Below are 25,366 nucleotides of genomic sequence, written 5' to 3'. Positions count from 1 at the left end.
TAAGTGTTTGTCAGGTAATTGATTACTCAAACTATTAGACCAAGATAAGGATCTACTTTAGGCTTGTGGGGAACCTGGATATAGATGCCTAATTCCTCTATCAAGTACCTAATTCTATCCCGCAGGCTCACCTAACAGCTCAGGTGTGTGTTGTTTCTCTAAAAATGAAAAGATAAGAAGAGGCTGCAAGAACTAAAGTCTGTGTTGCTTCCATTCTTAGCAGTGAGTGAAGGAGATACCAAGCAAAAATTTTCCTCCAGAGTCTAGACTTTTGGCCAGAAGATGTATAGCAAGAGTTCACAGGTTAATTTGCCTTCAGAAGGCCCTTGGGCCATTTAACAGAAACCGTCAGCTTACCTTAGGTTTATTATCTTAGAAAGTATAAGTATCCTCATTTCATAATGCCTGAAGATCACTTGGAAATATTTCTCTATTCACACCCCCACCCTCTCTCCTCCAAGGGGCCCTGAAGTTATGGAACTGGCTTAGAAAGAGGAATGTGAGATGGGAGAATGGGCCTTAAAAAGGTTTCTACTGAATGGATAATTCGTATCTTTCAACCTAGTAAAAGCAATCGATTTACCTTAAATATCATGCAAAGAGATGGCCTTTATAAATGGGAATATTTCTTAAAGAGTATGTCTTTTGTTGTACATTCATGAGCTGAGCCTTTTTTTTTTTTTTTTTTTAAGACGGAGTTTCGCTCTTGTTATCCAGGCTGGAGTGCGATGGCGCGATCTCGGCTCACTGCAACTTCCGCCTCCTGGGTTTAGGCAATTCTCCTGCCTCAGCCTCCTGAGTAGCTGGGATTACAGGCACGCACCACCATGCCCAGCTAATTTTTTGTATTTTTAGTAGAGACGGGGTTTCACCATGTTGACCAGGATGGTCTTGATCTCTTGACCTCGTGATCCACCCGCCTCGGCCTCCCAAAGTGCTGGGATCACAGGCTTGAGCCACCGCGCCCGGCCGAACTGAGCCATTTTTAAGCCATTAATTATGTTTTATTTTCAAATTTTATTGTAAGTTTAATTTTTACCATGGAATAAATAGGGCAAATTCAGAATACAGAGACTTTTGAAACATATTTTTGCAGAACAATCCATTTGGAAAACATGTTCATAGAGAATACAGATACAACAAATAGACTCCATTTCTGCTGTCAAGAAGTTTACAATCTAGTAATTAGGTCAGGCACTTGAACAAGTAACTAGTACAGACAATAAAATTTGCGGTCAAATGGAAATATAGTTAAAGTTTTTTTAGAATGTGGAAGTAGGTGTCAATCAGAAGGGAACTGAAAAATTAAAGAATGGCTTATGGAGTAAGCTATCCTGTAAGCTGTATGCACAAGGACATATAGGCTTTTGAAAGGACTTGTATGGGGAAAAGTACGTTCTAGGCGTGTGAGTGGTGAGTCACAGACAAGGGCATTGGCTGAAGCAGAGGCTGTGGAAAGAAAAAGAAGATAGCAGTGAGTGGAGGAACCAGGCAGAGCTGGAGGGGCTGGGCTGCAGCAAGGAGAAGAGGGAGGAGGCAGAGATGACACCCAGGTAACCTAGATGCTGAAGATGGTCAGAAATTCTGAATTTCTGAAGTACATGAGAAAGAAGCCCCATGACCTTGAAGTTGCTTCCAGATGTGAGTCTGTGGCTCTGTGTACACTCTCTCTGGTGTGTCTTCGTGTGGTCACAATTCGAACACACATTCATTACTGGTCAAGCAAGAGCCCATCTTTGTTTCTTCATCCAGGAATTTTCAGTGTGTCTGCTTTTATTTGCTGCCCTAACAATATAACAAAGGGCCCAGACTTGGACTGCATTGACACTGCAGATCGTCAGAAGCAAGCTCCCCAGAGCGTAAGGACTTTTTGCCCCTGCCCTCAGATAATCGTGGCTGTGAACTTGGAGTTTCTTTAAATAGCCCTGTGCTGTTTTCAAATATTTACCCATTTAAGCAGCTCGCTGTTAAATGCTGAAAGAGTATTTGTTCTACTGCCTGGCACCTGGATCCTGAGGTAGAACATTTTTTAGGTTTTAGTCCACCTTCCCGTAGTAGAAAAATTAATTTTTTACCCCGAGCAAAATAACTTATCTAACTTTCTTATTACAAGTTATGTGAAAGACCTTGGAGGGATTCTGGTATGTTTTTAGGTGGGTTTTGAGATATGTTTTTGTGTCCCCAGCCCAGAAGGACACCCCCATCGTAGTAAGTCAACACCCAAGAGCCTGAAAGTTGTTTGCACGTTGCACTTCAAGTCCCGAGTTTTAGGTTTTTTTCCACATCGATTCATATGCTCACATAAAGCGAGCCCCATGTCTGGACTCCAGCCCACACAGAGTTACTTGCCAATTCCAAAGAAGCAGAGAATGAAGACACTCATGCCCCATCATCCATCATCTTTTCTATGAACCTTACAGCTGAATATTGAAAAACCTGGATTTGATTTTTTTGGTCTTTTTTTTTTTTTCAAGTCAACTAAACAGCCTGTCCACATGGATATAAAGAAATATAACCAGGAATTGTTTGTGGTATTGTATCAGACCTGGAGACATTTGAAGTCAAGCCACTTAGTAGTGTTTCTTATTTCTTTTTAGTTAGATTTTGAATATTCTTTCTGCAGGTTGTGTTCCTGACTGGCTTTGGCTATGTGTATGTGGACATTGTATATCAGTGTGGCACACTCTTCATCACTGTGGCCCCAGAAGGAAAAGCAGGACCTATTGTAACTAATACCAACAGGTAGGTTTAATTATTTTCCCTGTGAAAACATAGTAAGCTTTCCTGTTACAAAGTCGTAAATTTCCTATTTACCATTCTTTGTTATCTCTGCATATGTATTAGAGCTTTTGGTTATCGTGCAATCCATAAAAATATTAGCATTAAATCACACCTTCAATGGGCAGCAATATACCATCTTTCTTGGATACCATTTCTATTCTGTGGTAAGTTTAACAAACTGATTTACAAACTATACATCTTGGAATTATACCACTATTATTAGCATGAAATGCACATTAATACCACTGCAACTGCATGACAATTTATTAATTAATAATAAAACTTAGCAATTAGAGCTACATCAAATATAAATATGCCTCCTAGGGCCATATTTGCCCCCGCTTTGACCTGAATATTGCCGTCAGGTTTTAAAGACATGAAACAGAGAGAGTTAATATCCCTAATTTAAAAGAATTCACATAATTCACTAAGAATAATATAAAGATAGCCTTACAGAAACAAAAAATAGGGGCAATAGGCATGCACAGAAAATTCGAAGAAGAAGAAATATAAATAAAGAAATGCTAATTTATCAAATTAGCAATGCTGTTTTTTATGGAGTCCTGGTGAAAGTATATATTGGTACTATTTTCTGGAAAGCACTTTGGTAATATGTGTTAGGAACTTTAATTAAAATCCCTTTGGCTTGGAAATTCCACATTTAAATGTGTTAAACATTTAAGAGTTAAGGAAATAATTAAAGAAGTGGGCAAAGATATACACAGAGAGGTGTACACAGTGAGAGATGTCACACAGTTACAATGGCAAAATATTCAAAGTAAAAATGCCTATCCATAAGGAAATAGATGATATGTAATTGTACTATAAATGTCACAACCACAAAAAGTAGATCTCAAAGAATTTTAATGGACTAGAAAATGCATTTATGTAATGTAAAATAAAGCAAGCCAAATATAATGTTGAATATAAATATGATCCTAGTTATGTGTTGTCTATACATACATACACACATAAGTACATATGTAGGCATACACACACAGAAAACATTCTTATAAATAAGACTGAAAAGAAAAGAAGCAATCAAAATTGGTAATGGATGTGGGGTTAATGAGTTATTTAATATGTAATTATTATATTAAAATATAAATACCACCAACTTTCATACATTTGTTTAAATCTTTCTTTTAAAAAGTTCATTGTGGTTAGGTGTGGTGGCTCATGCCTGTAATTCCAGCACTTTCGGAGGCCAAAATCACCTCAGGTCAGCAGTTCGAGATCAGCCTAGCCAACATGGTGAAACCCTGTCTCTACTAAAAGTATTAAAATTAGCCAGGCGTGGTGGTGGGCACCTGTAATCCTAGCTATTCAAGAGGCTGAGGCAGGAGAATTGCTTGAACCTGGGAGGCAGAGGTTGCAGTGAGCCGAGATCACGCCACTGCACTCCAGCCTGGGCGGCAGAGCGAGACTCCATCTCAAAAAGAAAAAAAGTTCATCGCTTCTCATATATGGTTAAGAACTCATTAATTTGGACTCTGGTAATTTGGATTTATAATATTTCAAACAATGTTGGATAGAATGTTTTCTTTGCCCAAAAATGTTCATAAAAATTAATAGCATAACAAAATTGGAGACTAACTTTTAACTAGAATAGCACAAAATTTCAGTTTATTCAACAATTTTAGAAACATTTTATCTAGGGCATAAATGTTAATGATAATAGACGCAACCTATCATGAGAAATGTACAAATATTTCTTGGAACTTCCTTCCTTCATTCATTCAACAAATGTTTTTCAAGGGCTTACTGGACGCCTAGCACAGAAGAGGGATACATCCATCAATAAAATGGCCCAATCCTGCCCTGGGGAAGATGACTTTCTCATAGGCATGGAATTGGGTGGAAATGTTACGGTGCAATAGAAGGCTAGCATTCTACAGGAATGAAAACAGAGCTCAGTAAGAGGGACTGGGACTGCCAGGGCCAAGGGACCAGGAGAGTGTGTAGTTTTAAACAAATTGGTGTAAGTAAGTCACACTGTGAAGTTGATATTTGGGCAGAGGCTGGACGGCAGTAGGGGTTTAGTAATGTGACTCTCTGAGAGGAGCTTCCCAGGCAGAGGGCACAGCCATTTCAAAGGCCACAGCAACGTGCCTGGCATCGTGGAGGAGCAGGGAAGAGGCTGTTGTGGGCCCGGTGGAGCGGGTGGAAGTGGAAGCAGCAGTGCGTGAGGTCCAGGGGGTAAAAGCTAGAAGGAGAGAGACCTCATGGGCCACTGAAGGGCTAAGCTTTAATTCTAAGGAAAATGAGGAAGTCATTGGAGCATTTTGAACAAAGAATTGACACCCTGTGACTTAAATTTCTAGAAGGTCATTGACTGCTTGTTGAAGTAGACTGTAAAGAAGCCGGGCACAAGCAAGCAGGGAGACTAGTTAGGAGATGATTATTACAGTCACCCACATTAGAGATAAGAGGGCTGAGACTACAGTGGTGTCAGTGGAAGTGTCAGAGACTGTCAGATTCTGGATATACTTCTAAGGAAAAGTCAATGGGATTTCCCTAATACATTGGATAATGCTAAAAATACAGGTATCAGGGATGACACCCACATTTTTAGTCTGAGCAACTGGTAGGATACAGTTGCCATTAACTAAGATGAGAGAGACTATCTGCGGGCTCAGGAGGTAAGATCAAGAGATTGGTTATAGACATCTAAGTGACTGTGTGGATAGGCAGTTAGATACACAAGATTTGAGTTCAGGGGAGCTCCAGGCCAAGTGAATGCTTTAAAAGTCATCAACATATAGATGGTATTTCAGGTCGTGAGATCCCCAACGAAGTCAGTGGGGATGGGGATGAGAAAAGGACCAAGGACTGAGCCTTAGGCACTCTAAGAGGTCAGGGGAGGAGGAGGGATCTGCATAGGTAACAGGATGAGTGTTCAGAGAGGCAGACGAGCTGAGAGAAGACAGGAAAGAAAGACTTTGCAGGAGGAGGGAGTTGTCAGCAATATCACATGCTGTTAGTAGGTCGAATAAGCAAAAACCTGAAAGTCCATCATTTGATGTAACCAAATGGAAGTCACTGGTGACCTTGACGAGTTGTTTCGTTAGGCTTGGGGTGGGAGCACAAAAGGCTGCTTGGAGCAAGCCTTAGAGAGCAGGGAAGGAGAGAAGTTGGAGACAATGTGTATAGAACACACTAGAGTTTCTATTATGTAGAAAGGATCAGAAAAATGAGTGGTAGCCAAAGGAGAGTAGAGTCACAAGAGGGATTTTTTGAGCTGAGAAATGAGAGCATGTTTACAATCTGCCAGTAATGAAGAAAAGGATGATGGAGGACAGCGGTGAGTTGCTGGAGGGATGTCCTTGATTAGGTGACAGCAGAGTGATTTGGTGCACTTTGGAGGGGTTTGCCTGAGACAGAAGCATGGGTGGTTTTCCCCCAGAACTGGAGATGGGGAAGAGCCGAGCATGGACTCAGGAATGGTTGGTGGACAGCTGTGGCAGGAGTTCCTGCTGAGTTTTCTTCTGCCCACATCACTTTTTCAATTTAGGGAGTCTCGGTTATTTTATTATCTCTGTCTTGTGATCATCATGATAGAGAATCAGTATACAAAGACCAGAGGGATTTTGTAGTAAAAATTTGGTGTTGAAAAGGGAAACACACAGAAACATGACAAGAACTTGTAATGGTCCCACTGGGAACACTTCCCAATACTGTTGGAGTGTGACTGGCTCTGTCCAGACACAATGTACTGAAAGTTAAGTTCTTCTTTCTTATGAGAATCTGATGTCCCATCAGGAGGTATTTAATAGGGAACTGTCATTAAAAAAGAAAAAAGAAAAGGCAGCGGGGGAGACTAATGTTCTTTTCCCTTTCTCCTCTAGAGCCCTGGAGAAGATCGTTACATTCAAAATGTTCATCACTCAGTTGAGCCTGGCAGTATTTGATGACCTCACCCACCACAAAGCATCAGCTGAGCTTCTGAGACTCACACTGGACAATGTTTTTCTCCGCATGGCCCCAGGGGCTGGTCCCCTCCCTAGGGAAGAGCCTGTGGCTGCGTTGTTTGAATTTTACTGTGTAGAGATCTACTGTGAGGACCTGCAGCTAGACAACCAGCTTTATAACAAGTCCAATTTCCACTTTGCTGTCTTAGTCTGCCAGGGAGAAAAAACAGAACCCATTCAGTGTTCTAAAATGCAGAGTCTCTTCATATCCAACAAAGATTTGGAAGAATACAAGGAAAAATGTTTTATCAAACTTTGCGTCACCTTAAGTGAAGGCAAGAGCATCCTCTGTGATATCAACGAGTTCAGCTTTGAATTAAAACCTGCTCGGTTATATGTGGAAGACACATTTGTATATTACATCAAGACTTTGTTTGACACTTACCTTCCTAACAGCGGGTTGGCTGGTCACTCCACGCACCTCTCCAGGGATAAACAGGTGTTGCCCATGCAGGTCACACAGCACGCCAGAGCCTTGGTGAATCCTGTGAAGTTACGGAAACTGGTGATCCAGCCAGTGAATCTGCTTGTCAGTATCCACGCTTCCCTTAAGCTGTACATAGCCTCGGACCACACTCCTCTCTCCTTCTCGGTGTTTGAAAGAGGACCCATCTTCACCACGGCAAGGCAGCTTGTGCACGCACTGGCAATGCACTATGCTGCTGGGGCCCTTTTTAGAGCAGGTAAGGACACAAGCTGAGGGTCTGTGATGAGCTAGAGCCTGGGTAGAAATGACACGCTTTGGGGTAGCACCTCATTTCAAGACCTAAGGGAGCCATTGGCTGGAGGTGATATACGTGAGCTTTGCAGTTACACAGAACTGCATCTAAATCTAGAGCCTGCCACTGTTAGGTGTAAGACTTTGGGCAAGTTATTGAATCTTCCTGAGTCTCCATTTTCTCATCGATAAAATGGCTTTGAAGATTTCTGAGATGATCAGATGAAAATATGTGAGGTACCCAACATTTGCTTGGCACTGAATAAACATTCAAGCAATAGTAGCTATTCTATAACTTAGAATTTTAGTTCAGTTTAGCAAACACTTTTTTCGCACCTTGCAAGCACAGAGCCCTTTCTTAGCACATTAGAGCAACCAAGAAAACTAGCCCAGGTCTTCAGTCCCTGGGCCTACAAAGGAGTCCAGTTCTCGTTTTATTAGTTTTCTTCATTGCTGTTCATGAATAGCAGTAGGTGAGAAATTCAGAGGATTTGTGTGCTCGTAAGACACACATTGAGCCCTCTCTCTCTGGTGCTGCATTGCCTGTCTAAACAGCTGGCAAAGGGAAAGCTGTGGGTGTCTCGGCCTCTCCATAGACCTGAGCTCAAAGAGAAGGAATGGCCCTTGATCTGGCCTTACCACTCTCTGGGGCCAGGCAAGCGGCCTCTCGCAGGCTGAGGACTGCTGTTTCTCAGGGACTCAGTGAGAAAGGTAAGGATTCCCTTTTCAGTCTGGCTGGAAAAGTCTGCAGGGGGTGGCTTGAACATACATCCAGAATTTCTTCTAGGGACTACTGTATACCAAAGACTGACTGGCGGGTAGTGGGTGCAGTGGCTCACACCTGTAATCCCAGCACTTTGGGAGGCTGAGGTGGATCACTTGAGCACAGGAGTTCAAGACCAGCCTGGCCAACACTGTGAAACCTCATCTCTACAAAAACTTAAGGTCAAAAAAACTACCCAGATGTGATGTCATGCACCTGTAGTCCCTGCTATTAGGAAGGCTGAGGTGGGAGGATTCCTCAAGCCCAAGACTTCAAGGCTGCAGTGAGCTATGCTCACACTACTGCACTCCAGCTGAGGTGACAGAGCAAGACCTTGTCCCAAAAAATAAATAAGGATTGAGTGGGAACCATGTGATCTCAGGATATGTTACAGTAATTGGCATCACAATGTGTGTTCCTGAGCCAAGTTCACTCTAAAGCAGTTTTAGTTTGATAATTAGGCTCCCAGGAATTCCAGCAAAGAACAGCATCCAGAGTTAGCCTTGTCAGCCCTTCCCAATAAAGAACATGGAAATCCTACTTTCTGAAAGTAGCAGAGGAGAGAGCCTCTGTTCTGTCCTCGTTGTAATGTTGTATTTGGTGAATGCATTCCCATATAAGATTAAGATTATGGCAGTAAATGGACCTGTGTTTTTGCCATATTGGTAACAACATTGGTAAGATCACATTTTCTTCCATAATGAAATGTATAGACTTCCTAGGGTTATCTAGACTCTTTTATAAAAGATAATGACAAGATCAGGGAGAGCGTCCTGCAGGACCTGTTGTCTTGATAGCCTGCCCAACAATGAAGAAAGCGTTTCCCTCTTGCCAAAAACTCATTTAAAATAAGCAGTTCACATTTCAAATTTAATAGATGGGTATATTTATATACAATTCCAGAAACTTTCCCTTCAGAGAGCCTTTGCTTTTCACATGAGAATAAAGCACATGGGTTTCTGAGCACCAGTCTGAGGCCTGGCAAGGACGATGGCTCCCATTCAGTCTCTGCACGACGACACAGCAGTGCAGTGAGCGGCAGGGAGGCTTGACCTGTGGCACCAAGTAACTGTCCCTGCAGCCCATGTGCTCCCACCTCTCTTTGTTTTGGTTTATATTTTTAATGAGCTTTCACAAGAACATTCTATTTGAATTTTATATAATACACCTAAAAATCCTCTAAACTGACATTCTGATCTCACTGTATACCAAGATTAGGGATTCTAATGCAGTGGGCCAAGTTTTCAGAGCCTGTTGGAAACAGTGTCATTAAAAATCTATGGGCGATCTGAAGACCATCTGAAAGAAAGCAGTGATGGAAGGAGTAGGAAATAGGAAGCTGCTGAGGCTCCAGACTCCCAGGTTAGCATCCTTCTAGGGGGAGGGGGAGGGCTGGCTGCAGGGGGGGGCAAGCTGCCCACCCACATCTCACCTGGGTCAGAGGGCCCTTGCCTGTGTGGAAAACACCCTGACCTCATTTCTAGGTCAAGGAAAGTTGTGGTATCAACTGGAAGAGGTTTTAAAAATAAACAACTAAAAAGAAAAAAAAATTATGAGTGAAAGAGGCAGAATAAAAATAAAAATAAACAGTAGTTGGGGCCGGGCGTAGTGTCTCACGCCTGTAATCCCAGCACTTTGGGAGGCCAAGGCGAGTGGATCACGAGGTCAAGAGATCGAGACCGTCCTGGTCAACATGGTGAAACCCCGTCTCTACTAAAAACACAAAAAAATTAGCTGGGCATGGTGGCGCGTGCCTGTAATCCCGGCTACTCGGGAGGCTGAGGCAGGAGAATTGCCTGAACCCAGGAGGCGGAGGTTGCCGTGAGCCGAGATCGTGCCATTGCACTCCAGCCTGGGTAACAAGAGCGAAACTCCGTCTCAAAAATAAATAAATAAATAAACAGTAGTTGGAAATTAGTAACTGACCCTGTCTGAAGGAAAGCATGTGGCCTTTATCATTTCCTCAGGCCCCTCTCCAACCCCAAGTCTCAGTGTGATGGGAGCCAGGCAGACTTCCTTCCTCAACACAATTTCCAAACGGATAAGCAAAAGATAGATTCGCTTTTGGAGGACAATAAAGGAGGACCCCTGGATACTGTCTGCCCTTTTCTGGCCAGCTCAGATGCCACTGAGCTGTAGCTCTGGCCTCCACGTAGCCCTTCCATCAGGCAGTGGCTTCAGTTTTCCAGGGATCCAACCCCACCCTGCATGTGGCCCACAGGACAGGGGAGGACCCGCCACTGGCAGGAGTGAGGCCGGTTTCCCACTCCCTCCGTGCCCACGGCACCCACCCGAACAGGCCTGTCATGGGGACTCTGCTTGGCCATAGCTACTCTCATCTCTTTTATACACAGACTCACTGGAGAGAAGAGGAATTAAGATGTTTCTAGACCAACTTTCTGCCTTTACGTTTGCCCTTACAGCCATTCCAGGCTAAAGGGAATCTGCTCTTTCTTAACCTCCAGAGAAGTCCATCCACAGAGGAATATTCCACAGCCTCCGCAGCTCCCTTGCTGACTCTTTGCAGCGTGAGCTTATAGAAGGAAGAGGTGGGTGGGCTTCAGAATCAGGAGAACTGGGTTAGAAACCCAGCCCACAGGCTGATCATCCCGGAGACTGTGAGCAGTTGGCTTAGTCTCCACGCCTCAGCCTCCCTTTTCCTGCCTGTGAGGCTGTGGTAGCAGCACCACCATGTCGCATTCCCCTCTGCCTGCTGTGCCTCGCCCATTCCTGGACCAAGGCAGCAGCTCAGTCACCAGCTAACCTGCATTGACTGAAGGGAGCAAATACTTTCCTTGCAGTTACTGTGAGAATTAAATGTGTGGAATGCCTGGCATCCATAGAGCCTCCCATTTGTAGTCTTTATCTTCCAGAAATTATTCCCTGCTTTGCCCTAAACCCTAGTGTTACCATCCTAACGTTCCAGAGAAGGGAGGAGGACTCAAATGTAAGAATGTCCCTCTCTACGTGGACTGGGCATGGTATTCTTCAGGACCTCGGCTTGGCTCTTGTACCTTCATCTTCCCGATCCCCTCAGATCCCTGAGCTGAGGGTCTCTGTCACAGGATTGTCCTCCTCTTCAGAGCCCACTGGTAAGGGAGGGATGGCTCCCACCCAGTCCTGTCCCCATGTCCTTCCCATTACAGGGCTTTGAGCGCCAGGCTGGGGAGATCAGTGGCTTCCTGGAGAAAGCTATCTTTTTGGACTCCTCCTCTCCTGTGTCCTCACTTCCCCCCGCCGCCAAGTCCTTGGGGTCTACCGCCCCAAATCCCAACCCCGGGGAAGCAAGTAAGGGCAGTGCCCACCGGACTCTGTACACAGCCACGTTCCCATGGGGCGCAGCTGCAGAGCAGCAGGCAAGCTCCTGGCCAGCCCGAGCTTCAGGAGGAAACCAGATTCAGGCTGCTCTCCTGGGACATGCACAGGGAACACTCCCCTCTCACTAACCTCATCAGAATGTCCCTGTCTCGGAGTTCAAGGCCAGCTTGGCCAGCATGGTGAATCCCCATCTCTAATAAACACACACACACACACACACACACACAGACACACGCAACAGCTGGGCATGGTGGCATGTGCCTGTAATCCCAGCTACTTGGGAGGCTGAGGCAGGAGAATTGCTTGAACCTGGGAGTCAGAGGTTGCAGTGAGCTGAGATTATGCCACTGCACTCCAGCCTGGGCAACAGAGTGAGAGTATGTCTGAAAAAAAAAAAAAAAAGTGTCCCTGTCACTAGTATTTACATAATCAGAGCTGGAGTTGAAGGGGAGACATTTGTCTGGCTCTAGCTTTGCTCCAAAGGGAAGCACTCAACTCAGTGGGATTGGGAAAGATTAAAAACCACCCTCCATCCTTGTCAGAAGTTTGCATCCCCTTTGTGACAGCCCACCGAGCATCTGGCTGCCCCCAACCAGGTGTCTCCTCCATCCTGGTGCCTCTGCTGCCCTGGGGAGGCTTCAGAGAGAACCTCCCACCTGCAAACACCCGCAGCCCAAGAAAGCGCCCTTCCTCAGGTGGTGGCAGAGTGTGTCCCCAGAACGTGGCCCCCTCTTAGCAGGAATATGGGAGGCTCGGCAAGGCAGTCATATTAAAGCCATTTGTGGGGCCATCAGAGGATCACTTTGATTTATAAAGTATGAAAGTTTGCCATTTATGAATTTACCGGGAATGATTTATTTCCCTTATTTTCTTCCAAAGAAATGATTACTTTCCCAATTCTAGTGTGAAAAAAAAATTGCAGGAAAAATGGGTCACTTTTTCACAAATGTTGAAAGTTCTGCATTTGAGGTTTCAATGACCCCTTCCCTCTGGTCCGTTGCAGGCTGGGTAGTTGGCTCGCTGGAGATTCTTGGCAGCCCTGTGAGCCTGGTGAGAAGCATTGGGAACGGGGTCGCTGACTTCTTCAGGCTTCCGTATGAGGGACTGACCCGGGGCCCCGGAGCCTTCGTAAGTGGCGTCTCCAGAGGGACCACATCGTTTGTAAAGCACATCTCCAAAGGTAGTGGTTTCCGTTCCTTGTGATAATGCCTCACCCCTTCCCTGTCTCTTTTATTATTATTAATGTGTTAAACTTTGAAATGCATTCAGATTGCCTCTAGCTTTGTTTGGCCTCTTAACTTGCGGTGAGTGTGGATTTGCAGCAAAGCTCACATATAATGTCTTATGTTTTGAACAGATCACTGCTTGCCTGTGGTGTGTGAAAATGTTTCAGAAACTTCAGAATATTAAGCCTCCCATTGGGAGAACAAGGATTGGCTCAACTGTTACTCCATGTGATGAATACAGAAATCTTAAAGATGTTCAGGATTTCTGCTAAACATCAGAAACCCTACACCGTGTTGCCTCATCATAGTTTTTTAAATGTAGATACAGTTGTCATAACTCTCTTAAGGATACGGATACATTCTGACATGGAAGCGGATTTGGGGTGAAACAGCCAACTTTTCTCTAGCACGCCACGTAAACAGTGCCATCTTGTGGCCCAGATGGGTCATCGGGCCCGGAAACCAAAGCGCTTCCCGCAAGAACAGTGTTTTAGTTTTACCCGTGTGTGTTTGCTTGATGTTATTTTGGTCAGGTTGGCAGAGACTTGGGAACTAACAAGGGCCATCTGAGTCCCCTTTTCTTCTCAGCAGGAGGCAGGGAAAACAGGGCAACGGGCTTCTTCCCCGTAAAAGGCATCTGACCATAGGCCATAGGACAGGTTATGGACGTCTCTGGAAGGCCTCAAAAGAAGACTTGAGCTTGAAATATGAGAATCCGTGATCCATAGAGGGGGTGAGGGACTATGGGTGGGGGGCTGGCAAGAGAACAGCCAGAGTCATAAAAACAAATTCCACGGACAATGAAAAGGACACTCCCCCAGGCCTCAAATCATCTGGGAGGCCTGGAGGCCGAGCTGCAGAAACTCATCCGATGAGTCACTGGCAGACCGCTCACTCTTGACACTGGAATCTCTGTGGTTCTGTTGTTTTTATGTTAAAATAAGACAACCAACACCTGCTAAATTGAACTTCAGCGGTATTTTCAGCATATTGACTCATTGAATGTTTTTTACACTTGTTCTCCCTTTCTCTTAGCAAAATCTGTTTAGTTTGTTGGTATCTGTGTGAGCACACACACAGATATTTTTCTTTTCTGATTACTGGTAAAGATGCAGCTGCAAAAACGACATTGACCATTTCCTCCTGAAACTGGACCTGCAATAACAGATGAGCTCGTTTGTTAGCGTCCAGATCTGTCCATGAAAGTCAACTCAGTTTCGCTCACTAAGATGAGCAGACTTGCTAGAGGGAATTGTGGCTGTTGAAAGCAAGATGCCGAAATAGCTTTTCTTAGGAAAACCAGACAGATTCACGGCTCTCACATGATTTACTCCCTTTATTCCCCTGACTCTTTTTTCAATTAACATCCTATCAAAACTGTACATATTCTCCATGGCACAGTAATTACATCCTCAGAATGGCAAACAATAAGGTTTAGTATCTCCCTTTGCTATGACTGAAGTTACAGAGAAGGAATAAAATATATTCCTAAAGTTGAAATATTTATAATCTTTTTAAAACTCAACAATATAACCTTTCCCTTTAAAATCAGATCAGATTTTAATTTTCAAAATTGGGCTTCAGTGAAGGCATCAGTCCTAATCAGTGTTTTGTTTTGTTTTGTTCGAGACAGAGTCTCGCTCTGTCAGCCAGGCTGGAGTGCAGTGGCGTGATCTCAGCTCACTGCAACCTCTGTCTCCTGGGCTCAAGCAATTCTCCTGCCTCAACCTCCCAAGTAGCTGGGATTACAGGCGTGCACCACCACACCCAGCTAATTTTTGTATTTTTAGAAGAGACAGGGTTTCACCATGTTGGCCAGGCTGGTCTCAAACTCCTGACCTCAGGTAATCTGCCTGCCTTGGCCTCCCAAAGTGCAGGGATTACAGGCGTGAGCCAAATACTAACTGTTTTAACCAAACCTTGACAATTATAGTGAAGGATAGTTTCATGTGAAACTCTAGGCTGCTTTCTAGAACCTGAGAGATTCTTACCCTTTGAAGAGTGTCATCACCCCTGTGGGCAAGTGTTCATCTTTGCCTCATTTTCTATTTTATTTTATTTACTTGTTTTATTTGAGACAAGGTCTCACTCTATCACCCAGGCTGGAGTGCAGTGGTGCGATCACAGCTCACCACAGCCTTGATGTCCTGGGCTCAAGCGATCCTCCCGCCTCAGCCTCCTGAGTAGCTGAGACTACAGGTGTGCACCACCACACACAGTTAATTTTCTAACTTTTCTTAGAGACGGGATTTCACCATGTGGTCCAGGCTGGTCTCGAACTGCTAGGCTCAAGCAATCCTCCTGTCTTGGCCTCCCAAAGTGCTAGGATTACAGGCGTGAGCCATGGCCCCAGTGGTTTACCTCTTTTCTTAAGGCTCTTGCTTCAAATTGCCTAAGAGGGAGCCACCATCACTCACCACTGGTCATGTCCCGGAGGGGCCACAAGAGCTCCTGCTGCCTCCAAAACTGCTGCCTTGGGGTCCATGATATATGTGACAAGGAGGCCAACCCTGTGCTCTTTTTCTCTCAGGTACCCTCACATCCATCACCAACCTGGCCACAAGCCTGGCCCGGAACATGGACCGGCTCTCGCTGGATGAGGAGCACTACAACCGGCAGGAGGAGTGGCGGCGGCAGCTCCCCGAGAGCCTGGGCGAGGGGCTCCGACAGGGCCTGTCCCGGCTGGGCATCAGCCTGCTTGGTAAGGAGCTGCGGGGCCTCCCGCCTGTCTGACTTCAGCAGGCTGAGGTGCATGGTCTCCCAGGACTGGGCAACTTCGCCTTCTCCCTGGAGATGGCCAGGAAATACTCAGAGAAGGTGAGGCACTTGCCCTGACTTCTGCAGTGTGTCCCACCAGGGGCTCACCTGCACAGCCGCACATGCAGTGCCTGCCTTTGCTTTGTGTATGAAAGGTGTCTTGGGCCTCACTAAAGTTCTTCATAGGAAACCCTAATTTGATAGGACCCCCTCTGAGCACAGTGGTGTCTGCACGAGGACGGCGGTGTCCGACTGTTTGCTTTCTGAAGAGTGTGATGGGCAACCCTTCCCAAGCACTGGCTCCCTCACTCCCACACATGCTGAGATGCTTGCTTTTGTTTGAGAAGCACTAGAGCAACATGCAAATGTCATGTAAACTTCAGTGAAGAGCCCACTTTGTCCTTTTACTTTTTTGAGATCAGCCTGACTCCGAACAATTATTGTTTGTAAAGCAGCCAGATGGTATAGAGGTGAAGACTGCTATGGATATTTCAAAATATTACAAATGTTTGAAAATAAGTTGCTTTAAAGAAATCTATAAAAAGGAAGCTTCAGAGCTAAACATTTTCAGGGCAGGATTTTCAAGGATATTTTTTGTTTATTTGTTTGCAATGGAATTTAAAACTGCATTGCTTGGCAATGTGCCTTCTGCGCACCTGAGGGAATGTGCCTCCCAGAGATCAAAGTGACCCAAAGCAGTGCAAAGCAAAGGGTGGAAAAGATGTGCTTGAAAGCACTTGCCCTCTCTCTGATCTTCAGTTCTCTGCAGAACTCCGGGACTGGCAACTGCAGCCAGCTGAGGCTCTGGGAGGAAATGGCAAAATGTTACAAGTTCAGGTTCAGTTGCTAGAAGTTATATGGTGAAAAACATTCAGTGGTGTGGCTGACTGACAGTGGCACTGTCATTTGATAATATGTGGAAACTGGGAAGCTGGTGACCTGTGATAAATGAGCTAGGTAAAGGAGCATCCTTCTTGCTGAACTCAGTAACCCAAAGGTGATGGTGACTCTTTTGGGGAAGGTGGGATGGCAGTGGACCCTGCACTCAGAAGCCCCAGACCTCAGGCTGGGGTGTCCAAGTCCTTTCTTTGTGATCTCAGTCAAGTTCTTCTCTGAACCTGCGTTTCTCTTTTATATTGGGCCTAGTGATACCATCGTTAGAAATAACAGTGGGTAGTTATGTGGCAGCCACTGTGCTCATGTTTGGCAAATAGCACCTACCGTTGTCATAGTATGGTAGCAAGTGAACTCTTAAGAGTTGCATGGTTTCCAAGAGTGTCTCAGCAAAGAGAAACATTTGAGCAATGGCAGGATAGTTTTGCTTAATCCAATAGATTATGTGGCTGTAACCGGTGGAAGGGACAATGAGGTTATATTGGGGATTTCAAGGTCATTGTTTTACGACTCTGGACCTTTTGATGCTATGAACTGGAAGCTTAACTAAGTACCACTACTCTGGGGTTGAGAGCTTCCCTGTCTCTACCCCAGCCCTTCTAGCAGCTTTTAGGCAATCGAGAGAGAGAGACATCTGGGTTGACTGGTGTGTGGCTGTCTCCACCCCAACCCCCTGACTCCCTTCCAGCCTGAGGGTTCCAGTCTCTTCCCACCCAGAAGCCCCAGCCACTGCTGAGTTTTCAGTGTGTAAGATTGTACCTGATGAGAAAAATCAGTTGTATGACGAATCACAAATCTGCCCTAATAAGGTCACCTTTCTGGGCGTGGGTCCCGTCAAGAGGGTGAGTCATAACGCTCCGATCTTTGCTGTAGACATTGTGTCTTGCATATTCTTTTGCATGCCAGGGAATTCATTTTTGGAAAATGCAATGGGCTCATGGGGTCTTTCTGCATATCTGGTAATTTCCAGAAGATTATGAATTCTCGGGGTAATATAAACCTCCTCTGTAGATGCTGGCTGCACCCGCCAGCACTGGCCTGCCCCAGTCCCAGCCCAGCCCACACATTTTCAAAGATGTCATCTTACTTGATCTTCACAACCTTCACGACTTCTTAACCCTTCACAGCTTCACCACTTTGGATGAGGGGAAGTGACTTGGCTAGGTCAAACCTCCAGTAAGGACAGGAGCCTGGGCCTTCCTACCATGTCACCTACCCCTGCGGGGCTCCAGGCCTGGAAATAATCTGGATGTGGGGAGATTGAACAATTGCAAGTTCCAGTAGAGGAAAAAACACATTTCCCCTCAATGTTTATGGATTCGGCGGGACCTCTTGACTCTGCTTCACCCTCATGGGGACACTGTGGAGCGTTACGAGGCTCTTGAAAATTGAAGGAAGTCTTTAGCTATATGCCCAGCCGCATTGCCCCAGGTCAGCAAGGAAAAGTGTCTGCTGGCTGAGAGATGCCACCGAGGCTTTTGGATGAGCTCCATGAGTTTTCCAAAAGCATCGGCTCTTGGAAAAATTCTGTTTAGCCTGCAGTATTAGCATCAGCCTTGCCTGCATCTACCAGATTGGTTCCCCAAACACCCTCACTTTCTGTTACACTCTGGAGCCTGCACTAAGAATGGACGTGCAGCTCCACGTCACAGCTGCATTCTGTTTCCTCCCAGACCTGATGCCTTCTCAGGAACACCAAAGCCGGGATGTCGAGAATTGCTTCTCTCATCCCTGCTTCTTTTGGGTCACTTCCTGATTTGTGACGTGCTGTTAGATTCCCCAGAGACCACCCCCTCTCTCTTGGGCACTTTTGGCTATGCCATCTGGAATCCCAACAAAACAGGCCTCCATCAGGTGAATCAGAAAAGTCCCCTCCAGATATGAGGGAAATCCTCCGGAGTATTACTTTTGCATTCCAATTTCATGTTGACTTGGTATATAAGATGGCTTTTGTTTTAAAGGCTTTTATCTTGAGAACAGGATGTCTGGAGTTGAAAGTACTGGCGGCATATTTCCACACCTGTACTGTTCTTGAGTGTGATCGCTTAGGAGTCAATATGATTTGATGAATATGTTAAGAGAGGGTGTCAAATTGAGAACCAGGCAGATCCACCTCCTACAGTAAAAAGGACCCTAAAGTAAACTGGTTGAAGAAATTAGATCCCAGTGATTCTTGGTGAATTTTGAAGTCTTTATCAGTATATCCATTTTAAGAGGAGACGACAGAAGCCAAAATAAAAGAAGTATAGGCTGACAGGACAACTGGATTAAAATAAGCATCAGTTTCATGAAAATGGGCTAACTTGAAGAGAAGTCTTTTCACTCCAGCTCTTTAGAGGATCTAAAGTAACCTTGTTGAACAGTAGAAAATATCACAACATGGAATTCCTTCAATAAAAATTTATTGACTTTAAATAATCCTGGTTAATGTTACATATACACAATTTTTAAAACCTCTTTACATTGTTAAAAGAAAAAAAAAGAATAAAGAAAAATCCCCTCCAAGGGAGTGATTCAAGAGTTGCACATCCCAAGAGACAGCACTTAAGAGTCATCCCTCCAGTACCACTGTCTGCCGTTAGCAGACTGATGTATATTACAGTCAGCAGAGAATTTAGGAACGGCAGGCAAAAGTGCTTCCTTCTCAGTTTGCTCATCTGTTCTGGCCAAAAAAGCAGCGCCAAGCTGGAATGTTGCAGTATATTCTGTGGGTCTCGTTTCTCTCCAGAATGGTGAGGTGTGTCGTGGTATCGCATCTTACACCTGTGCTTCTGATAGTGTGACCAAAAAAAATGCCAGAAACAAAATTACACCACATGGTAAAGGCAGCATCAAAACAGCCACATCACCAGGAACTTCCAGAGCTCAGTGACCCAGTTCTGCCCAAGGCTTAGGAGCAAGTGACAGAAAGAGGTGAGGGAAAGCCTGATGGTTTCCCACTCTACAATGAAGGCCTTCCTCCTCCTCCTCCTCCTCCCCCTCCTCTTTCTTCCAAGGCACAACAGGCAATAGCTCCGGTGTCGTGCGACATGCAGCACTCACTCAGTCCTGGAAACCCCTCCCAGGCACGCTCGTCTCTCCTCACTGGCCATCAGATCACAGCCATCTCCATGTGGCCGCCCACCCTGCGGGCCTGATGCCAGCAGGCAAGTCTTGGGATCAGCTTCCACTCCTGAAAGCCTTCGAGCAGAGTTTGAGTCTATGACAGTCAATAATTTACCAGTTGTGGGATTTAGCTGGATTATACTTCAGAGGAGAGCTATTCCAGGCTCTGTGAGGGGCTGCCTCTCTCAAAGCAGGGCTACACGGACCATGAAGCGGCTGCTGCTCTTCCGGCCTCTCTGTTCTCCAGCTTGTGAGCAGAGGGAGATAAGGCACCTGGTGGCCGGTGAGATGTTGGTGTGTGTGACAGGCCAGCTTTCCCCCTCAAGGGTCTGCTGCTAAGGTGGGGGCAGGTGGTCCCACAGCTCCCTCTCTGACTCTCAGAATCTAACACCTTGTCTCGGGGCTCAGGCTTTCACTTTGGAGCTGCCCGAATAGTCGTATCTATCAAAGCCACAGTAACTGGAGCCTTCACTGTGGCCGGAGAAAGTGGAAGAGCAGGAACAGAGGAGGCTTCACCCAGTAACTGTGTGTGCTGGAGCAGGTGACCATCAGTGCCCTGTGCTGGTGACTGCAGCTGGTCCAGGCTCCACCCTCTGATTTGATGCTGTTCATTTGGATAATCTGCTGAGGTGACTAGAAGAGAAGACCCAGGGTTCCTGCCTGTCCCTCAGTGTGGCCACTCTGACTTCTGATCTTCCAGATGGAGAGTGGAGTGTCACTAGGAAGTGAGGGGTGCTTCCCGCCAAGAGCCAGGCCTGGCTGTCTGCGGTGCTGAAAGAGTGACCCTCACCCTTGACTGCTGGGGCTGCCTGGGCCTGCCGGGAGCAGCTTCCTCTGCTCATCCTTGTCGTTTCTGTAGATGGTTTGGGCAGCACAACTCTGGGCTGAGAAACAGGCCTGTTGCCTCAGCCCATTCTGAATGTCAGTGCAAAAACTTAAATGGCTCTGTGAAAACCCAGAGGAATGGAGTCCATGAAGAACATTTCCTTTACAATTGATGTTATGTGCACTAAAACTTCTACACACAGCTGCAGCATTTTCACCAATCCTAGCAGCTTTGAGTTGAAAACAGAATTCTGTCAAGAATTGTAAAGAAATGTTCCCTTCTTTCTGAGTCAGGGAACCCTCCACTCCATCATGAAAAAAATCAGAATGGTGAGGCTTCTTTAGCTCTCACGGTTGGCCTCTCAAAGTAGGAGGAGCAAGGGGCTGTATCCACAGGACTGCCTGAGGGGCTCCTTTCATCTGTAACCCTCAGGCTCAGTGCAGGCGAGGGATGGCCTGTGCTGCCGCTGTGGGAGCAGGGCTGCAGAGGGTTTTGGTCGCTCTTCTCAAGGAGGAGTGAGTGGCCAAACCTCAATTGAAGTGAGAGAGAAAGGTTTTCCAAGATTGGCAAAGAGGAAGAGCCTGTTTTATAAACAGGGTAAGTGAATATCTTGGTGGTTAAGAGCTATGCTGTGACTCAGACCCTCTGTGCACTTAACAGCTGTGATCTTGGGAAAATCTCCTTAACACAGTCCCCAGACCTAGTAAGCATTCAAGATAGATTACCTGTAATCAAAATAATCATTACTATATCAATAATTACTCTTATGTATTAATCTATTACTACTACTAAATTATTAGGATTGTTACGATTATTATTAAAAGTGGAACATTAGAAAGGGGCTAACCCTTCTGGTTTTTCATCCTCCTGAATCAGTATTAGGCTGAAGAGTCTTTCTCTGCTCCTCGGGAACTGTTAGCTTCTCCCTCTAAACTGTGTTGCCTGATTTCTGAGGAAAGATGTATGGGCGACACTTTGCATTCCTGACAGGTGTGTGAAATTCTGAACCAAACTTCACAGATCCTCACTGTGTGAACCAAACTCTGTCTGAACATTGTATTTTGTTGATGATAATAAATGTCTGCTGCCCTCGTTGTACTTAGATAATTGGTAAATAAATGGGTAGTAAAACCTTTATAATGAGGGTGGGGACTCATTTTCAATCCAGATAAAACTATGTTCCAGATGGAGCCTTTCCTTTTCTGAGGATTCTAAGCCTCTGTCCTTACTGAGGACTTTTGTTGTTCCAGGTGCAATTGCTGGTATCGTTGATCAGCCGATGCAGAACTTCCAGAAAACATCTGAGGCACAGGCTTCAGCAGGACACAAGGCCAAGGGTGTCATCTCAGGTGTGGGGAAAGGAATCATGGGGGTGTTCACAAAGCCCATCGGAGGAGCCGCTGAGCTGGTGTCACAGACTGGCTATGGTAAGCTGGTGGAAAACCCGTCAGGCCAACCCAGACTTTACTGATTTGCGTGATTATACCAAGGGTTTCCCAAGATAATGTAACCTTTCACATGGCAGAGGGGTAGGAAACAAGTGGCTTTCTTACCTCTCTATGCTTATTTACACAGAGTAGAAGTTTACTACTAAGAAAAAATAATAAAACTGTAGAATCGGGAAACCAGTTACTAGTTTCAGTCTACATATGTCATAGAATCTTTTTCCAGTACACTTGATAGACCATAATGAAAAGTGACCAGTTTAGAGGTGGAGGGCAGAATGGAGAATACAGTAGAGAAAAGAATTATGATTTTTCCTATGAGAAATGTGGAAGGAGAGAGGTTGTGGGAAGATAACTTTAAAAAGCAGTAGAGAATGAGACAGTGTGGATGTGCACATGGATCTTTGGGTTTGGGGTAGCCTTCTCACCCATAAAACAACCATCCCACTCCCTGCAGCCAGGCTGAGTCCCCCGGCCAGCAGAAGCAAAGAGTCTACAACTAAAAGCCCTTTCCCCAGGCAGACAGCTGTGGAGTGCATGGGCGCAGGGCACTACTTGCACTTGGATGGGGTGTGCCAGGGCCTCTCCCCATGCAGCAGTGTGCACACATGAGTAGTGGGTGCCTGTAAAAGGAAGCTCCTCCTCCCAGGCTCATTTTGTGCATTCTTGGCAGAGTGCATTAAAGTGACTTTCCATAAACCTGTGGCCGGAACTGTTAACCATTTTACCTAAAATTGGTGTCATCATTTTGGTCATGAAGCAGGCTGTCTAGCTAGTACCACAAACCACAGGAGTGCCCTCCGGTTTGTCACACATGTGAGCACACTGTGTCTGCATCCACATCTGGCCATAAAGCCCATGGGATGTTTCAAGGAGGCCTGACAAGAGGCAGCCAGATCAGGGCATAAAAACAGCATCTGAAAGGAAGGGAGTAGAGATGAATGAGTGCCCATACTTCTTCAGGCAGCCATCCGGATAGCGTCCTTTAAGAGACCACACGGACGCCAGCATGCATTCCTCTTCGCTTTCCCTCGTCTCCCTCATTTCCCTCTCCTTCTGTGAATGACATTTTCACTCACAAGAAACTGACAATAAGATTTGCTATAACCTATTAGTGGGAAAAGTTAAACTCTCCCTTATCAAGCGCTTACATGTGAATAAAAATAGTATTCTTTTTGATGCAGACCTCAGTGAGGTCAAGTCAAGTCATACTTCATAAATTCTTTTGGTTTTGAAAGTGCCATTGTCCCTCACCGTGTTTCCCAGGGTTGAGGAATGCTCCCTTATGTAAGAGGATCTCAGAGCAGAGCTTCACATGGCCTTTTTGGTTTCTATCACTCTTGTAAAACTTTTATTACCAAACTGAAGGTTTTACAAACCGCTAACTCTTAGTCTAATGACTATGCCTCGTTTATAAACATTTACAAGCCCTCTGAAAGCACACATGCTGTACCATCTTTGGTTCTGGAGAGTCTCTGTAAAGGCCTATGTGGCTGCTGCTGGGTGCCCTCATTTGGTGCTGGCACCAGGGAGAGCATGTCATAAACCAGAGACCCCAAGCATGCTCATAAATGTATATGGATTTGTGTTTAACAGCTGGATTAAGTCACTTAGCATTTAAATACTGTATCTAGGCAAAGGGTGTGCCTTTGTATATATATGTGTGTGTTGTGTTTATTTTTTGACTAGCCCTAGAACAGATAAAGAAGTATTAATATTAAGAAAGTCAACTAACAATCTAGACTTTTTTTTTTTAAACATAGGGTCTTGCTGTCATCCAGGTTGGCATTCAGTGGCACAATCATAGCTCACTGCAGCCTCCAACTCCTGGGCTCAAGTGATCCGCCCACCTCAGCCTCTGGAGTAGCTGGGACTACAGGCGTGCACCCCTATGCCTGGCTAATTTATTTTTTGTAGAGATGGGGGTCTCACTTTTGTTTCCAGGCTGGTCTCTCAACTCCTTGACTCAAGCAATCCTACCACCTTGATTCGACCTCCCAAACTTCTGGCATTACAGGCATAAGCCACCATACAGGCTGACCTGTCTAGACTTTTCTTAACACATCAATCACAGATGATGTCTAAGCTATTGTTCATGACCAGCCTCTCTCGGGAGCATTTTTGCTTCCTCTAATTGCTAGTCTGTGCTTGGACTGTAACATTCATATTTTAGTTTACTAATGCAAGGTCACCAAGGTGAAGGACATCGTAATGTTTAAAGATTATCTATACACTAGCTTCCAAAGATGTGACATCATTTTGGATCTGTAACGTTTTATGGATGGCTCTGAGCAGATGACATCATTGCAGCATGAAACTGTTTTCCAGAAAACAACTAGTAAAACTCCCTTACTTCTCTTACCACAGGTATTTTACATGGAGCTGGACTTTCTCAGCTTCCCAAACAGCGCTATCAGCCAAGTGATCTACATGCTGACCAGGCTCCAAACAGCCATGTCAAATATGTCTGGTAAAATTATTGAGACACTTGCTCAACTTTACATCCATACTGTATGTTAATAGCTCCTGGCTTGCTCTCAAGATAATGAGCCACGCTTCCAGGGAGCCCAGGCGTGGCCATTGTTGGCACTGGCATCTCAGGCGACACCAGAGCACTGTAGAGGGACAGGAAGAGGCTGCTGTTCCCAGGTTTGGGGCTGGCTGCACAACTCCTCTGCTCCATACCTGACCACTCAAGGAAGGTCACACATTGGCAGAGAAGCCCAGTCTTGCTAGAGGGCCTAAGATTCCCTGTGGAACCAGCACTCTAATCAGAGGTGCCATTTCTAATGGGAAGAGAAGGAGCTAGGCAAAGGCAATCTTTGTTCCCAGGAGGAAGCAGGTTTTCTTAGCCAGAATCAGTTGACAATTACATTTCAAGCTAAAATGAATAATTGGATTGGTGAGGGCCCTTTGCCCTTGGGGAGCTTTCTATAGTGTTGCCCCATCCATTGGTAAATAATGAGCACTGATAAGTGACTACCTTTTCAAATCTGGCCCCTGGCCTCACTTTTCTCCTTTTAAACAGGAAAATGCTTCAGTCTCTGGGCAGACCAGAAGTCCACATGGCCCTGGATGTGGTTCTGGTGAGGGGCTCAGGCCAGGAGCATGAAGGGTGCTTGCTGCTGACATCGGAAGTGCTCTTCGTGGTGAGTGTCAGTGAGGACACACAGCAGCAGGCCTTCCCCATCACAGAGATCGACTGTGCACAGGACAGCAAACAGAACAATCTACTCACAGTGCAGCTCAAGCAGCCAAGAGTGGCTTGTGATTTGGAGGTATGTTTCAGAAAACAGGGCAACCAAGACTAGCTGCCAGGAAGGTTGAGAAGCAGGCTGATTATGGTACCCAGGCATTTACAAGCTACCGCCACTGTGTAGCTGCTGGAGACCAAGGAGAGCTGCTACGCAGAGGGGGGAGTGTGCAGGCCAGAAGGCCACTACAAAAGGGCACTGGGAAGCCCCCACCCAGAGGTGAACATGAGTTGCCCAGGAGAGCCCCGCAGGCAGCCAGCAGATCTCAAGGTCTCGGGCTAAGTTACCATGTGGATTGAACAAGGCTG

General features: G+C 45.6%; 1 protein-coding gene across 12 annotated transcripts in view; it reads left to right on the top strand.

Annotated features, from left to right (window-relative positions):
* Positions 1-25,366, top strand: part of VPS13B (vacuolar protein sorting 13 homolog B) — an 822,207-nt gene that overhangs the window by 791,575 nt on the left and 5,266 nt on the right. For 11 of the 12 annotated variants that reach the window (XM_017965662.4, XM_078353467.1, XM_078353468.1 and 8 more), the window contains 7 exons: positions 2,624-2,742; positions 6,630-7,435; positions 12,555-12,731; positions 15,308-15,478; positions 21,610-21,786; positions 24,172-24,274; positions 24,833-25,082. In XM_017965662.4, the coding sequence (XP_017821151.4) occupies positions 2,624-2,742; positions 6,630-7,435; positions 12,555-12,731; positions 15,308-15,478; positions 21,610-21,786; positions 24,172-24,274; positions 24,833-25,082 (1,803 nt within the window). Of the gene's footprint in view, positions 1-2,623; positions 2,743-6,629; positions 7,436-10,587; positions 10,783-12,554; positions 12,732-15,307; positions 15,479-21,609; positions 21,787-24,171; positions 24,275-24,832; positions 25,083-25,366 lie in introns of those variants that run through there. The other variant, XR_013528186.1, reaches the window with a different exon arrangement.

This window comes from Callithrix jacchus, chromosome 16 (genome assembly GCF_049354715.1).
Source record: "Callithrix jacchus isolate 240 chromosome 16, calJac240_pri, whole genome shotgun sequence".
Classification (NCBI taxonomy): domain Eukaryota; kingdom Metazoa; phylum Chordata; class Mammalia; order Primates; family Cebidae; genus Callithrix; species Callithrix jacchus.
The sequence above is the reverse complement of the archived record's forward strand: the minus strand, read 5'-3'. Positions and strand labels throughout refer to the sequence as shown.